We start from the raw sequence: 16,424 nt of genomic DNA on the forward strand, positions 1-16,424 counted from the left end.
TTTCTTGAACTTAATTATAATTTGGTTTGTAATAATAAAAGTCCAGGATAACAAGAATATAATGCCATAACAATCACAAGAGGCCAAAGAAAATCTTTGTTGGAAGTCAAAACTTGTTTTGACATAGCAAAGCAATGCAGCAATATGAAGGAGTAATCTCACTCAGAATATAAAGGATATAATATATTGAGCTCTGAGCCGTTGGGGTCAGATCAGAGATCCACCTTATGAATAAACAGTAAGAACAGATGGATCAGATGTTATGATTAAGGGTATCGGAAAACTTATGAATCTGAAAAAAGAATAACCGAATATTGCAAATTGAGGGCCAAGTATAAGATTAAAAAGGAAAAGAGTAAGACCAGTGTTTGTATTTAAAAACTAAAGACAAAACCCAACCCAACCAATTTTTAGGGAGAAGAAAAGGTACTTTTAGGAAATTAAGCTTCAAATTTTGCAAAAATCTATTACAGAGCACAAAAGTTGTATCTAGTGCACTTTAGAAAAAACGGTTATGACCCTCACATTTTATAGCTAAATGCATTTTTATTTATATACAAAGATACATTCTCAGACCTTTAGCATATTGAAAAATATGCCACCCAGTTATCTTTGTAAAATTATTTAATAATGCATCCCAAATGCTTGAGAGAGAAATGTAAAAATAACTCAAGAAGTAAAGATTAAAATGAATGAGTGGTGAAATGAAAACCATCTTTAGAGAGGTTAGGTGGGATAAACTTCCCAACTACTAACGGGAGAAAACTTAATGCTCATTATTTAATCTTATGTACTTATATATCATTTAATGTTAAAAAGTTTAATTAAAACATGTTTAGAAATAAAAAATTTTTAATAAAAAATTTAAATTGCTATTAATTTTTGTAAATATTTAGATGAAATAAAATAGGTTTGAGAAAAGAGATAAGGGATATGCTGAAGAAGTCAGTAGTACTGAATTGTTTATCTACAAATGGGTATCTAAAATTATTCTTTTTATATACTTAGATAAATTAAAATGTTTGTGAAATGCTTTCAGATAACTAATAGTAGATTAGAATAATGTATCTTGCAAAAGATGAAAGTAAAAAGACATCTAAAGTAGAGAAATACCAAGGACGTCTAAAAACAGCAGAAGTAAAGTGACAGAAATTAGACCAAATGTAATAAATATAATAGTAAATGCAAACGGCCTTATCTCATGGAGAGAGCTTTGTTGAGGATTTAAAGCAAAATACATTAATTTCTTTGTATCAAGGAAATTTAGATAAAGTAAAACAGCACAATAATGCTGAATATAAAAGGTTGGGTGAGACAGAATAAAGTTATTCTCATCTAAAAAACTGAAGTTGCAGTATTAAAATTAGAAGAAGAAATCTAAGACTGAAAAAATTATGAAAAGAGGTCACTTTAGATTGATATATGATTAATAAATAATGAAAGATATAGCTTTTTATGCTGAGAAGTTTTAATAGTGTTCTTTTTAACTTCAGTGTGCCTCTTTAAAAAATAAGAAATGTTCTCTTCCTAGCTGAAATATTATTATCTTTAACCAGTTAATAGTAATTTTTTAATATTTTCTAATATCCAGTCCATATTCAGATTTCCGCAGTTCTAAAAATACCCCGTATATTTGTACATTACATCTAGTTATTCCTTAAGTCTCTTTTACTTTAGAATTATTCTTTTTTTTTATTGTACTGACTTACTGAAGAGACTGGGCCAGTTATCCTTAACAATATCTCACCTTACAAATAACTTTTAGAAAGGTTTTAGAAATATCTAAGAGAATCCTAAAGAAAGGAAGAAAAGCAAAGAAAAGTGAAAACATTACTCTTTAGCGATATGTGCTTCGAATTTCTCTGTATTTAATACATTAAACTTAGAAATCGTATTTATCTTGGAAGATCCCATCACCTACCTTTAGTTTAGTTGTGGAACTGGAAAGTCACTTGTTCAAATCAAGAGAATTTAAAGAGATATAAACCACTGAAAGTAGAGATAGGTAAGAGCATTTTTCAGATTACCAAAATTAAAATTGCCTTTCTCTTTACAGTTTTTTTCTTTCCTTGTATCCCTAATTTGCTCTTCTTAAGAATAGCAAAATGACATCAGAGGAGCCATGGAATAGGAATTAGATAACTTTTCATCAGTATTAATTAGCTGAATCTCTTGTCTTCAGTATTAATTAGCTGAATGACATTGGCAGTTTCGATCAGTCTCTAGTGCTTTCTTTATCAAAAATGTGAAGTTTTTTCTAGATGATTTCAAAGTCTTTTTTCTTCAGTATTAATTAGCTGAATCTCTTGTCTTCAGTATTAATTAGCTGAAGGACATTGGCAGTTTCCATCAGTCTCTAGTGCTTTCTTTATCAAAAATGTAAAGTTTTTTCTAGATGATTTCAGTCTTTTTCCATTTCTAGCTTTCTATACTTTTTATCTTTTTTCAAAAATAGGCACTCAGCTCTAACCTATGTTTACATGCAAACTTTAAGAAAAATATAGCGACAATATGATGTGTTAAATTCATATTTTGTGTGAAATATACAGGTATAAAATCAGATTGTAGTGCTCCAGAAATGAAACTGAAAGGTATAGAGACATGATTATTTGAACCTTATTCCAAAATGCTGAGAATGCCCATTTATTTTCATCTTAGTGTACTAGTTGAATGATAGTTAATTTAGATGCATTTGTTCATTGAGTCCTCAGAATAATCTTATGAAATTATTGTGTAGAATTTTCTTTGTGGAGACATTAGAAAGTGGAATTCAGCTTAAGTAGGTTAGCAATGTAATATATTTGAGAAGCCATGACCAGCCTGAAGCTGCATAGACCTGGGTTCAAATCCTGGCTCTGAAACTTAGTAGCCGTCTTCTCTTAGGGAAGTTACTTAATTTCTCTTAAGCCTCTTCTATATGTGAGGATAATAAAAATAATACTGACCATATAGGGTTGTGATAGCTAAATGAACTACATACTCTCTAATGCTGCAGTTGGCCCATGGGTGCATGATAAATAATAACTCTTATTTGATGATTTGCCCCAAATCACCCAGCTAGTACATCAGTGCATATCTAATGATGTTTTAAGTTTTAAGTAAAAGTCTAACTAAAAGTGACTTGAAAATGAGAACATTTATAAACTTAAATAACAAGAAAGTATATTGGTCCCATCTGCTTCCATGGTTTTCTAATTGATCATTTGGGTAATAGCAAAGTTCTAGGGTAGGTTTTTTGGAATCCTCTTGGCTGCCCCTTCATGGGCACAGGATGTCTGCCATAGCTCTATGTGTCATATACTCAGTAGTCCCCAAAGATAGGAAAAGCACCTATTTTCTGTAGCACACCAATTTTAAAAATTAAGAGCACTTTCTTAGAAATAGCCCAGGCTTGCCTCATGTCTTATTGACTAGATTTGAGTTCGTTGTCCCTTAAGCACTGAGGAATGGGATGAATCAGATTGGTTCAGACTAATCAAAATCTATCACTGGGTTAAGAGAGGATACATACTTCCCTGAATATGGGACTGCATAGAAGGTGAGCATCTGAACAGAATCTGTCAGCAATAAAGAATGCAGATGGAGAGGGAGTGATTTGAATAGCTGTTTTCTATCTATTGAAATGTCACTAAAAACTAGGTTTTCCAAATTGTGGAAAATTCAAATATTTGCTGGTTATTGTTCTTCATATGTTAACACATAGACTACAGACAGGACATTATTTCTGGAATTGCAGCAGTCAGGATAGAACAAGTAATGTGCTTGCATTAAGATAAATGTCTTACAAAAGACATTAATGTCTATCTTATGAAAGAAATTAAAGATGATACAAACAGATGGAGAGATATACCATGTTCTTGGATTGGAAGAATCGACGTTGTGAAAATGACTATACTACCCAAGCAATCTACAGATTCAATGCAATCCCTATCAAACTACCAATGGCATTTTTCACAGAACTAGAACAAAAAATTTCATAATTTGTATGGAAACACAAAAGACCCCGAATACCCAAAGCAATCTTGAGAAAGAAAAATGGGGCTGGAGGAACGAGGCTCCCAGACTTCAGATTATACTACAAAGCTACATTAATCAAGACAGTATGGTACTGGCACAAAAACAGAAATATAGATCAGTGGAACAGGATAGAAAACCCAGAGATAAACCCACACAGATATGGTCACCTTATCTTTGATAAAGGAGGCAAGAGAATACAATGGAGAAAAGACAGCCTTTTCAATAAGTGGTGCTGGGAAAACTGGACAGCTACATGTAAAAGAATGAAATTAGAACACTCCCTAACACCATACACAAAAATAAACTCAAAATGGATTAAAGACCTAAATGTAAGGCCAGACACTATAAAACTCTTAGAGGAAGATATAGGCAGAACACTCTATGACATAAATCACAGCAAGATCCTTTTTGACCCACCTCCTAGAGAAATAGAAATAAAAGCAAAAATAAACAAATGGGACCTAATGAAACTTAAAAGCTTTTGCACAGCAAAGGAAATCATAAACAAGATGAAAAGACAACCTTCAGAATGGGAGAAAATATTTGCAAACGAAGCAACTGACAAAGGATTAATCTCCAAAATATACAAGTAGCTCATGCAGCCCAATATCAGAAAAACAAACAACCCAATCCAAAAATGGGCCGAAGACCTAAACAGACTTTTCTCCAAAGAAGATATACAGATTGCCAACAAACGCATGAAAGGATGCTCAACATCACTGATCATTAGAGAAACGCAAATCAAAACTACAATGAGGTATCACCTCACACCAGTCAGAATGGCCATCATCAAAAAATCTACAGACAATAAATGCTGGAGGGGGTGTGGAGAAAAGGGAACCCTCTTGCACTGTTGGGGGGAATGTAAATTGAACAGCCACTATGGAGAACAGTATGGAGGTTCCTTAAAAAACTAAAAATGGAACTACCATATGACCCAGCAATCCCATTACTGGGCATATACTCTGAGAAAACCATAGTTCAAAAAGAATCATGTACCACAATATTCATTGCAGAACTATTTATAATAGCCAGGACATGGAAGCAACCTGAGTGTCCATCGGCAGAGGAATGGATAAGGAAGATGGCACATTATACAATGGAATATTACTCAGCCATAAAAAGAAATGAAATTATGTTATTTGTAGTGAGGTGAATGGACCTAGAGTCTGTCATACAGAGTGAAGCAAGTCAGAAAGAGAAGAACAAATACCGTATGCTAACACGTATATATGGAATGTGAAAAGAAAAAAAAAGGTTCTGAAGAACCTAGAGGCACACAGGAATAAAGACGCAGACATAGAGAATGGACTTGAGGACACAGGGAGGGGGAAGGGTAAGCTGGGACGAAGTGAGAGAGTGGCATGGACATATATACACTACCAAATGTAAAATAGATAGCTAGTGAGAAGCAGCCACATAGCACAGGGAGACCAGCTTGGTGCTTTGTGACCACCTAGAGGGGTGGGATAGGGCAGGTGGGAGGGAGTTGCAAGAGGGAGGGGATATGGGGATATATGTATATATATAGCTGATTCACTTTGTTATGTAGCAGAAACTAACACAACAATGTAAAGCAATTATATCCAATAAAAATGTTTAAAAAAAAAGTTAAATGTCTTATATTATCTGTTTTCTTCTTTACAAAGTCCTATTATATTGAGTTCCAGGAGATCTCGATTGACCTGCATATATATTGAATTTTGTTTCAATGACTGTCTCGTGTTTCAGAATGGGAAATATGTCTATACTAAGAATACAAAGAATGGGAAACAAGTCTGTAATACAGAGATTTTTGTTTTGATTAGACTTTATTTTGATTATGGAAATTGGGATGATCCGATTGCAATTAAGAAAAAATTTGAATATTGGTAAATATTTTAAAAGTAAAAACTTACCATTTTAGCTTGATGCAATAATCAAGAATTTGTTATGTAGGTTTTCCTACAAGAAAGCATATTTACCTCCAGTGGGGTTGTTTAATAAATAATATGGCTATATTCCAACTTCACACCAAGGAGAAATTATCATTATCAATCTTTTCCTTATTTAAAAATTTAATATTTATTTGAGAGACCATAGTTTACACAATAGGCACATTATTTTGTGTTGTATAAATTACTGAATGAGTATGCTCTGAGTGAAGTCATGTGAAGAGAATTTATTTATGAACTGAGATGGTCGGATGGATCTTGTCCAAGGGCAGAGATCCTTTAAAATATTCCAGTCCAGTAAAGTCAACACATCATTAAAGGGGCTTTTAAATGTGTTTCACGGGTGAAGAGACAACCTTAATTGTGGACTGGTGGTATTTAATAGCCGAGTCCCATCAAAAATGGACTTTAAGAAACTGTGCTGCAGTGATTGTAGGACCATAATAGTTTAGGGAAGTATTTAAAGTTTTGCTATTATATTCTTTATATACTGTATATTGCTGTATATGTTCTACATCTATAAACACATATATTTATATACATAAAATCGTAAGTAGTGTGTTGTATGGGCAGTATAAGAGATTGCCAAGGGTAATTTTGACTACTCAAAATTTTGCCTTGCTGGGTGAATCTAAAATCCAGTCTGTGAAAAAGATGGGAGACTACTGAATAGATTTTGATGTTTGCCTTTTTATTTTAACCCCCTAAGAGAGACCCTAATTACTTTGTTTGTATGTATATGTGTATATATAGAATTACACCAATGTAAAAATTTGTGTTTTTGTTCAGGCAACTCAGTGTAACTGCCATCAAAAATCTAAAGAGGAAAAACGCACATATGCTGATAAATATACCCAAACACCCTGGAGAAAAATTCCTGTAAGTAACACATACTCTTATCCTCTTTTCTTGTCATTTACTATTTTGATGTTTTGTTCTACTCTTTTTACTCTAATAATTTTGAATCTGCCATGGCTGTCAGTTTTTTTTTAAGGTAAGTGGATTTTTCTTGTTCTTAGGTGTTTTTGTGCTTTCTAAAGCTTCTCTTCTGTGTCTTATATGAATGAATGTGCATTTAATAGCTTTTCCATTCTGTACACTGTAGGTCATTTTATTTGAGTGTCCAGTCTCTCTCTTATTGCATGTATTTATGAGAGCAGTAGTTCCCCATGCCCTACAAGAAAAAGAAGTCAAAGATGCAGTCTTCCCTCTTTAGCAGCATATGACTCTGAAAACATATTATGTCGCCTGTTCTTTTTATTTGTTGAGACTTTTCAAATATATTCTGTTATTATAATTACTCAAATATGGAGGCTATTAGGAAGTATAAATGCATTAAGATACAGACAGTAAAGGTTATGTTTTGGGCATAGTTAGGGTAGGGAATGGCTTCTTCTAAACAGTAGAAAATAACCATGCATTCTGTGCTTCTTCATTGTTTTTCAAAAATACTACATCTCAAAACATGTTTAGTGTTAAAAATATACTTTCTGAACTCAGCTCAGGATATGCCTGAGCCAGAGAGTCATCATGGCTATCAGTCATCGTTATCCTATTGTATGGTGCCAAGTAATAGGTATTTCATGGTAAGAGAATGCCTGGTAAGCCAACCTTGCTCTTCTTTTGCCTTATTTTAAGCAGTGGAATCCTTGTTAACACAAATGAACAGGGAATTGTAATGGTTAGTGTAATCAACAATCTGCTTTTTTTAAACTTAGCTATAGGCCTTTAAAGTTTATAAGATACTTATTTCTTTTCATCTAATAAATAGTTATTTTTTTGTATGCTCTGTATAAAGTACAAAGCTAATAATTAATTTGTTCAACAAAAGTTTGGTGAGCCCCTCCCATCTCAGTTATTAGCCTCTTGAAGTAGAAGTGGGGAATTGGGAAAGAAAATATACAGACAAATAAGGATTCTTCCATTAATAAGTGCTTATTAAAGGAACTGATGATGTGATATAGTTAAAGTGTAGAAAGTGCTGTAAGGTTTAAAGGATTGGGAAAGTCTAGGTGGAAAAATCAAGCTTGGTGAAAAGGGTGAAGGTAGTGGTTGAATCATAGAAAGCAAAAGATGTCAGTGGACAGAGATGAGTTCCAGAATTGAGAATGAGAGACTATTCTGCATCAGCACTCTTCCATAGAGTTTCCCTGAGGTCCAGTGCAGTAGCCACTAGCTACATGTGACTGTTGAATACTTGAAAATGTGGCTAGTGTGACTACAGAAGATAGCTGTAAATAATATTTAATTGTAATTAAATGTAAATAGCCACATATGGCTAGTGGATACCACATTGGACAAAGCATCTCTAGAGTTAATGATGAAGTAGACTTAGATGGATTATAGGAAAGCCACCTGGAACAATAAGGGGAAGTCAGTGAAGGCAATTTTTGGAAGAAATGAAAGAAAATAAAAAAGATAGAGTTCATATTTAGGTAGTGGAAAAAAAGAGAGAAAGAAGGTAAAAATGAGTTGTAGGAGAAGATGGTACCTTCAGAAGAAGAATGTATAAGTCAAGTTCCGACCAAATGTTCTCATGTGAGGGACAGAATGCCCAGATAAAATGGTGAAGTGGATAACATGGAAAGAAGAATAAAAACATGGAAGGTGCCTAATCATTCATACAAGAATACTTGAAGAGACTAGGCATATGCAGGAAAATGGTGATTATGTGAGAAATAAGGATTCACTTTAAACATATAAACTTATAAAACTTTATTTTAAACATAGTATGACATTGTTGATCCATGTACAAGCATGTTCTTATAAATAATATTATCTTGGACTAAATTATAAGTTTTTAAAATGTATTTCCCATATCGTTTTTAAAGCATTTAACATCAGTATTTGAAGATTTGAATAGTTATTTTGCACTTTAAGTAAATTCTAAATTTTCACGATAGGTACTTTTATAGAACATTTGTTTGAACATCTTAATTTAACTAGAGAAGACAAAATACCAGAATACATTTCTAGACTCACACCATCAAAGCTTATTATTTATGCCCTTGAATCTCAAAGAAGGGATTGCAAGATGGACCCAAAGGATTCACATAATGACCCAACCTGGATTACTCTGAAAATTGAGTGTAGGAATAAACACTGTTATATTGGTATCAATGGGAAAGTTGCCGATCAGTTAAAACTCAGATTGTGCACAATTTGACCTGATACTAGTTTCCTCTCATATTTTAAGAACTAACTCTTATTATATATAGCAAAGGAGTTAAGAAAGATGCTTTTATATAAAATCTAAATGCTCTGTTGGAATTAGTTTCTAGTACTGAATCACAGATTAATCCACTTTATAGCATATTTAATAGATATGAATAAAATTTATATAAATTCAAGAACTGGAATATTATCAGCATTATTTGCAATCCTTTGTGCTTAGAATTAGGTTCACATGGCTCAGATTTATTGGATCATACATATATTTCAAAATGTCATAGTCAACTATGTTCCTATTGTAACTATTTATAAAATAGAAAATATTGAATCAGAAAAATATATCACAAACATATCACACACACAAAAATCAATTGTTTATAATTCCCGAAGGAGAAGGAATTTACCTAGTCCTACCAGTCATGATATATGTGCTAGCAAAGAACTCTGCTCCTGTTTTTTCCCTTGCCTGGGAGATAAGATGAAATGTTAAATGTAAGGAACAATATAACCCAAAGATTTGTCTCAAGTACTCTTTCCTAAGTCCTCTTTTTTTTAGACCACATGCCTTTCTGATTTGGAAGTGGGCAGTATTATTGGTTAATTTTTATGTAAGATTAATGTCCTGATTTTAAACTTAGATGTGCCATTTTCTCCCAATTAGAGAGTCGTTACATTACTATTTATATATGTTTCCAAAGGGAATTAAGGGATTTATTTCTTTGCTAAGCTCTTTATTTATATTCACTATTACTTATATTTAAAATATGCCACTAGGGGTATTTTAAGTGAAATATCTATATCCTTTGGTGTATAAACTTGTAATATTTAGTGGTCATGCAATAATGTTTAATCAATATTAGACATTGAACATTGAATATGACTTATGTTTCAGTGAGCTAAATGCTGATAGGAACCATCTTTGTACTGAGACATTCCATTTTAGCATGCATGTGAGTATGACAACACACCAGGAATTCTATTATGTGTGTCTTTTACACTGTAGTTTATGAACAATAGCACCTGAAACCAATAACTGAAAAATGGAATTGTTTTACAAGGCTAGGGACAAATGAAATATAGATATTAGAGCAGCTGAGTGATTTATCTGGTCGTAAATTTAAGGGTATGTAAATTTGTATCCTCTAATACCAAATACCAGAACTGAAGTAGGCATTTTTGGAACTTTGTTTAAAATATCCACTGAAAGGGACTTCCCTGGTGGCGCAGTGGTGAAGAATCCACCTGCCAATGCAGGGGACATGGGTTTGAGCCCTGGTCCAGGAAGATCCCACATGCCGCGGAGCAACTAAGCCGGTGTGCCACAACTACTGAGCCTGCACTCTAGAGCCCGTGAGCCACAACTGCTGAGCCTGCGTGCCACAACTACTGAAGCCCGCGCGCCTAGAGCCCGGGCCCCACAACAAGAGAAGCCACCGCAATGAGAAGCCTGCGCACCGCAATGAAGAGTAGCCCCTGCTCGCCGCAACTAGAGAAAGCCCTCATGCAGCAACAAAGACCCAACGCAGCCAAAAATAAATAAATAAATAAATAAATAAATTTTTAAAAAATAATAAATAAAATATCCACTGAAAGGAACAAAGTTTGTGTGCACAGTAGTTAGAAAACAAAGGACAGCACCAAAGTTTTCCACTGCTGGTATCCATTTCATGTGTGTAATGTAGGATTTAACTTACTGACTTAACACAATGAGGGTGTAGGCAGGACATAGAGAGATTTTACTCTTAGAATTTAATGTTAGATAGCAATCAGTGAGAAATGGATGATCCTGTTAGGTTTCCAAGAAGCAGCATGATCAAATTAGTCTTTTAGAAGAAATTAATCAGCTTCCATAAGAGGTAATAAAAGTTGCTCCTCTTTTAGTTTATGCTAGCAGAGTGCTAACTTATTAGGCCTTTATTTGTTGGAGCATTCTAACTTCTCTTGTTCTTAGGTAATTACAGAAACATTTTTACAGATGTTTTAGAAAATTACTATTTTTTTTTTTTTTTTTTTTTTGCTGTACGCGGGCCTCTCACTGCTGTGGCCTCTCCCGTTGCGGAGCACAGGCTCCGGACACACAGGCTCCGCGGCCATGGCTCGCGGGCCCAGCCGCTCCGCGGCATGTGGGATCTTCCGGGATCGGGGCACGAACCCGTGTCCCCTGCATCGGCAGGCGGACTCTCAACCACTGCGCCACCAGGGAAGCCCAGAAAATTACTATTTTTTAAATGTCAGATGTAACTAATTTTTTTTCCTAGAGAATGTCTCTTTAGTATTATGCTCAGAGGGTTCTTTCAAAAAGTTACATTCCTGATATAGCAGAAAAATAATACCATTTCTCTTACCTAGTCCTAAAATTTCTAAGCAAATATAGCTATCCTGATCATTCAGAGCAGTGAAGTGTCAATGAACCTTCAGCCAAAGCCCACCAGGAATATATCTGTAAAACAAGTTGGGTGGATTACTTGTTGCAGCCAGGGAGAACACACATTGTGAAAAATGATATCAAGATTGTATCAGGAAGAACCTTTTATAGGATCTGAGCTTTTCTTGGATGATTTGAGGGAGGGTCTAAGGAATCATGGGTTTGCTCAGATTGGATACTATCAGAAGGTAGAAAAGTCTAGAGTACTTTCTGGATGGCACAGTGTGACCTTGCCTTTATCTGTACTTAGGCAAAATTATGAAGTTTCATAATTTTGTTTATTTTGTTTCATCTTACCGTGGTTTCAGAGTAACCATGGTGTTCTGTGAGATTGTTTATGAGATCACTGGGCACTAGGGGCTGCTTGTTATCTTTCTCAGAAGGAATACCTGGGCATGAATTAAATAAAAATTTACCAACCAGATGAAATTTCTTTTACTATTGTAACTCTGTAACATTTGGATTGTTACCTCTCTGTTTTTTTAAATCATTTACTATATTTTGCCATGTTTTAGTGTAGTTATTGGTGGTAGTAGTAGTAATGATTACATAAGAATTATTATGAGGAAAGAGAGGAGTTTGGAGAGTTACAGTTGGATCACATTATGGAGAGACTTAGATGTTAGACTGAGAACTTTCAACTTAATTCTGTAGCCAGAAGTTTCTAGCAGGGGCCAGACTTAACTATATTTTGTTACAGGGAGAGTCATGTGAGAGGAGAAACTGTGATTGTCTTGAGGCAGGGGCTGTGTCTCATTCCTTCATCTGTGCTTAGTGGCTTAGCACAGGGCCCAGTAGGATTGAATCAGTTCCAGTGAGAACATAGTGAAGGCAGGGAAAACTACTTAGAAGATTATTATAATAGCCCAGGAGATGAGGCTAACCTATGATTTTTGATCTCTCATGGAGATGCAGAGAAAATCACTGAGGCAGAATCTGTTGTCTTGAAAAGTGATTAGATGAAAAGGTGTGATGAATGGGAAGAAGATGGATGTAAGTTCTCAAATGTGGATGACTGGGAAGATGACATGTCAGTTAAGAAAATAGGAGAACCAAGAGAAGGGATTTTATTAGGTAAGAAAACTGCTAAAGGTTTTAGATATATACTTTAATCACTTGAGTTTGAGATTCTGGCAGGACAGAAGGGTAGAGGAGTTTGAATATGTAGGATTGGAACTTGAAAGGTGCCAGAGAAGTTAGATACAGATGTAGATTCAAAGTGGGGTGGTGGGAGGTGGGAATGAGTTTATGGAAGACAGAAATCTCTAGTAAAGAGTTTCATCCACTAAGGAAGCTCAGTGCTACAGTGCCAACTGCCACAGACCCCTTTCAGAGCAAATTAGACCATTCCAGGAGGCTTCCTAAGCTCTCCCAGAGAGGGAGACACAAGCAAACTAATCTTCCTGAATCAGGAAAAGTTTTATCTCGTCAGTGCTAAGATAAAAAATTCTCCATCCTCTAAGCTCAGGTGGTAACTCTTATCTGTTCTCATCCCTTGCTTTAAGAAAAAGCAGCTGCTGAGGGAAGAGCTGCAAGTGTTCTGAAGAACTTGGCTCACTGTTCTTTATCTTATCCCACAAGGTTCGAGTTCACAGAAAGATGTTTTTACTTGGTCTCCCTAGGCTTTATCTTGAGAGAAATGAAATTTCCTCTAAAACCCTGAATCCAGATACTCTTGTTTTTTTAATGTTTTCGTATTCTTTTATTTTGTTCTTGTTTGTTTGCATATGTATGTGTTTTGTCCCACCAATTTAAAGTGTAACTAGAATGTTATGCATATGGTTAAACTATATGTCAGATATCCTATGTTTTCCTGCAAGTAGATTTTTTTTCCCCTTGGATGTGATATATTCATATGCATTCCTACTGCTTTTTGTTTTTATATACAACCATTGTGATTTCTCCAGCAGAAAGCATCTCATATCTTCATCTTAAAAGTCAGCAGAAGATTTAAAGTAGACTCAGATGAGCAAAAGGCCCTTTCCTGGGCGGAGCTTAGGGATCTTCACAGCATCAACTAGGAAAGAATTATGCACTTTCCTGCCCTCTAATTAGTGCTCCAATATAATTGTAATGTGAGCTACATATATAATATAAATGCTTTAGTATCCAAATTAAAGCAAGAAGAAACATGCAAAATTAATTTTAATAAAATACTCTGTTTAACCCAGTAGTACCATTTGAACATGTAATCAATATAAAGAAGATATTGAGATACGTTATATTCTAGTTTTTGTTTTCGTATGAAGTCTTCGACATCTTGTGTGTATTTTACATTTATACCACATTTCGACTGAGACTATCTGCTTAACCCCATATAGCTGCTAGCAACCATATTGGACAGTGCAGCTCTGAATGGAGGTCACTGGGTTTGGCTTTAAACCTGAACTATGTAGCAGGAATTGACCAAAAAAACACAAAATAGAAAATTCCTTCAGGTTTTAAACCATAGGTCCATTTATTCATTCATTCATTGAACTTTGACTAGTTTTTTCTATATTTCAATCCCAGTGCTAAGGGCTTTGGATACTAAATAAAAGACATTGCTTTATTCTTAGTTTATGATACTCATGGACAGACAGCAAAGTGTAAATCAGATGATAGGACAGTGAGGCCTTGTTTCTGGACCAGAGGATGGTGGACGTGTCTTCCAGTTACGGGGACTAGACCTTCTGGCTCTCAAATCTATCTTTACGTGGCCGTGACTTCCAGCAGTCTTCAGTTCAGGAATGTAGTGTATTCCAGCACTCACTGCTGGAAGAGATCTATCCGTCTGGGAACTTTTTCTTTCTTTGTTAATACTGTCTTTTTGCTCAAAATCATGTTTCCCATCCTTTCCTTACATCTTTTAAATCATACGTCTTCTAAGTTTCTAAGTCATGGTCTTCCGTACAAGTTCCCTTCTTGGTAGAAACACTCGCAGTAGACATGGAATCATGGGGAGCCAGCACATGCTGTTTCTTAGCACTGCTGCTTGGTGTTGCTCACATGTCTGCTGTCTCTGAACTTGCCTGGTCTCAAGGTTTAGTTAGTCATGTTTTATAGCTGTTTCAGTTGTTTTTTTTTTTTACTATTGAAAGGAATATATAATTATCTTTTTATTATCAGGGAAATTACCTTTAGTATGTAGAGATGAGAAGGTTGTTAAACATGTTTTCCTTCTCTCCCCAAGAAAATATGATCCTACCAATACAATTAGCGTTTCAAATAATTTTCCTCAGTATCACTCTAATGTGCATTGTTTTTACTCCTCTATTTATGTTTTTACTTTTTATTTTAAGTTCTTGTAGATTCATAGGAAGTTGCAAAAATAGATCCCTTATTTCACCCAATATCCCACAACAGTTACATTTTATATAGCTGTAGTACAGTGTCAAAACTGAAATTGACTTTAGAGTATGCGTAGTTCTGTGCCATTTTATCACTTGTGTAGATTCCTGCAACAACTACCATATTTAAAACACAGAATTATTGCACCACTACAAAGTTCTCTCTTCTGCGCTGCCTTTTAATAGTCACAACCACTTCTTCCCCTACCATTCCTAACCCCTGACAACCACTAATGTTTTCCATATCTAAATTTTGTCATTTCAAGAATTTTATATAAATGGTGTTATACAGTGTGTGAGCTTTTGAGATTGGCTTTTTTTCACCCAGCATAATACCCTGGAGATCCATCCAAGTAGTTGTGTCTATCAGTAATTTGTTCCTTTTTACTGCTGAGTAGCAGACCATAATATGGATGTTCCGCAGTTTTTTTAACCACTTGTGTCTATAATAGATAGACATGTTGGTAGTTTCCAGTTTTTGGCTATTACAGATAAAGCTGTTATGAATATTTGTGTAGATGTAAATTTTCATTTCTCTAGGATAAATGCCCAGTAGTGCGGTTTCTGGGTAATGTTGTAACTGTACGTTTAGTTTTCAGAGAAACTGGCAAACTGTCAGAGTAGCTGTGCTATTTTAGATTCTCATCAGCATTGTATGAGTGATCCAGTTTCTCTGCATCCTCACTAGCATTTAGTGTTGTCATTATTGTTTTTTTAATTTTAGCCATTCTGGTAGGTGTGTAGTTGATATCTCATTGATTTGTTGGTCTTGGGGGAGTAAAGAATGGGTATCATTGTATTTGTTTTTTAAGATTTTTAGGTGCTTGTAGTGTGTGTCCAGGCCTGGCAGATGTTATATCTTCATCTCTAGGTAAACACAATAACTTAATTTAATTCAGTTTGAATCAGTAAACAGAGTCTCCCGTTTGCTGGGGACGGTTAGGCAGAGAATGTGGGACATTTAACATCTTTTAAACTCCTGACAGGTTCTAGGTATTCTTACAGATACTTTCACTTAAATTATTTTAAAGAACTAATGATTTATCATGAGAGACAATTTAATACAGTTGATTAAATGCCATATAAATAGAGTTATAAAATTAAAGGATAACAATGACTCTGGAGTGGGGGGGTGTGAGCCAACTGAATTACAACTAAAAGTGAGACGTTTCTTAGAGATGAACCATTCTATCTTAGTTCGTTCAGGCACCTATAACAGAATACCACAGACTGGCTTATAAACAATAGAAATTTATTTCTTACAGTTCTGGAGGCTGGAAATTCCAAGATCAAGGCACCAGCCTGCTTCCTGGTTTAGAGACAGCCGTCTTTTCCCTGTGTCCTCAACATGGTGGAAGGGGTGAGGGGGCTTTCTGGGATTTCTTTCACAGGGCACTAATCCTATTCGTAAGGGCTCCAACCTCATGAGCTAATCACTACCCAAAGGCCCACCTCCAAACCATCACACTGGGGCAGTAGGTTTCAACATATGAAACTTGGGGGCGGGGACACAGATGACTTAGTCTGTAGCACATTCCAATCCTGCAT

At 35.1% G+C, this 16,424-nt stretch overlaps 1 protein-coding gene across 9 annotated transcripts in view; it reads left to right on the top strand.

Annotated features, from left to right (window-relative positions):
- CCSER2 (coiled-coil serine rich protein 2) overlaps positions 1 to 16,424 on the top strand; it is a 149,855-nt gene that overhangs the window by 117,157 nt on the left and 16,274 nt on the right. For all 9 annotated transcript variants that reach the window (XM_082601002.1, XM_082601001.1, XM_082601003.1 and 6 more), the window contains one exon: positions 6,741 to 6,830. In XM_082601002.1, the coding sequence (XP_082457128.1) occupies positions 6,741 to 6,830 (90 nt within the window). The remainder of the gene's footprint in view (positions 1 to 6,740; positions 6,831 to 16,424) is intronic.

This window comes from Mesoplodon mirus (assembly GCF_964341445.2).
Source record: "Mesoplodon mirus genome assembly, chromosome: 2".
In the NCBI taxonomy this organism is placed as follows: Eukaryota; Metazoa; Chordata; class Mammalia; order Artiodactyla; family Ziphiidae; genus Mesoplodon; species Mesoplodon mirus.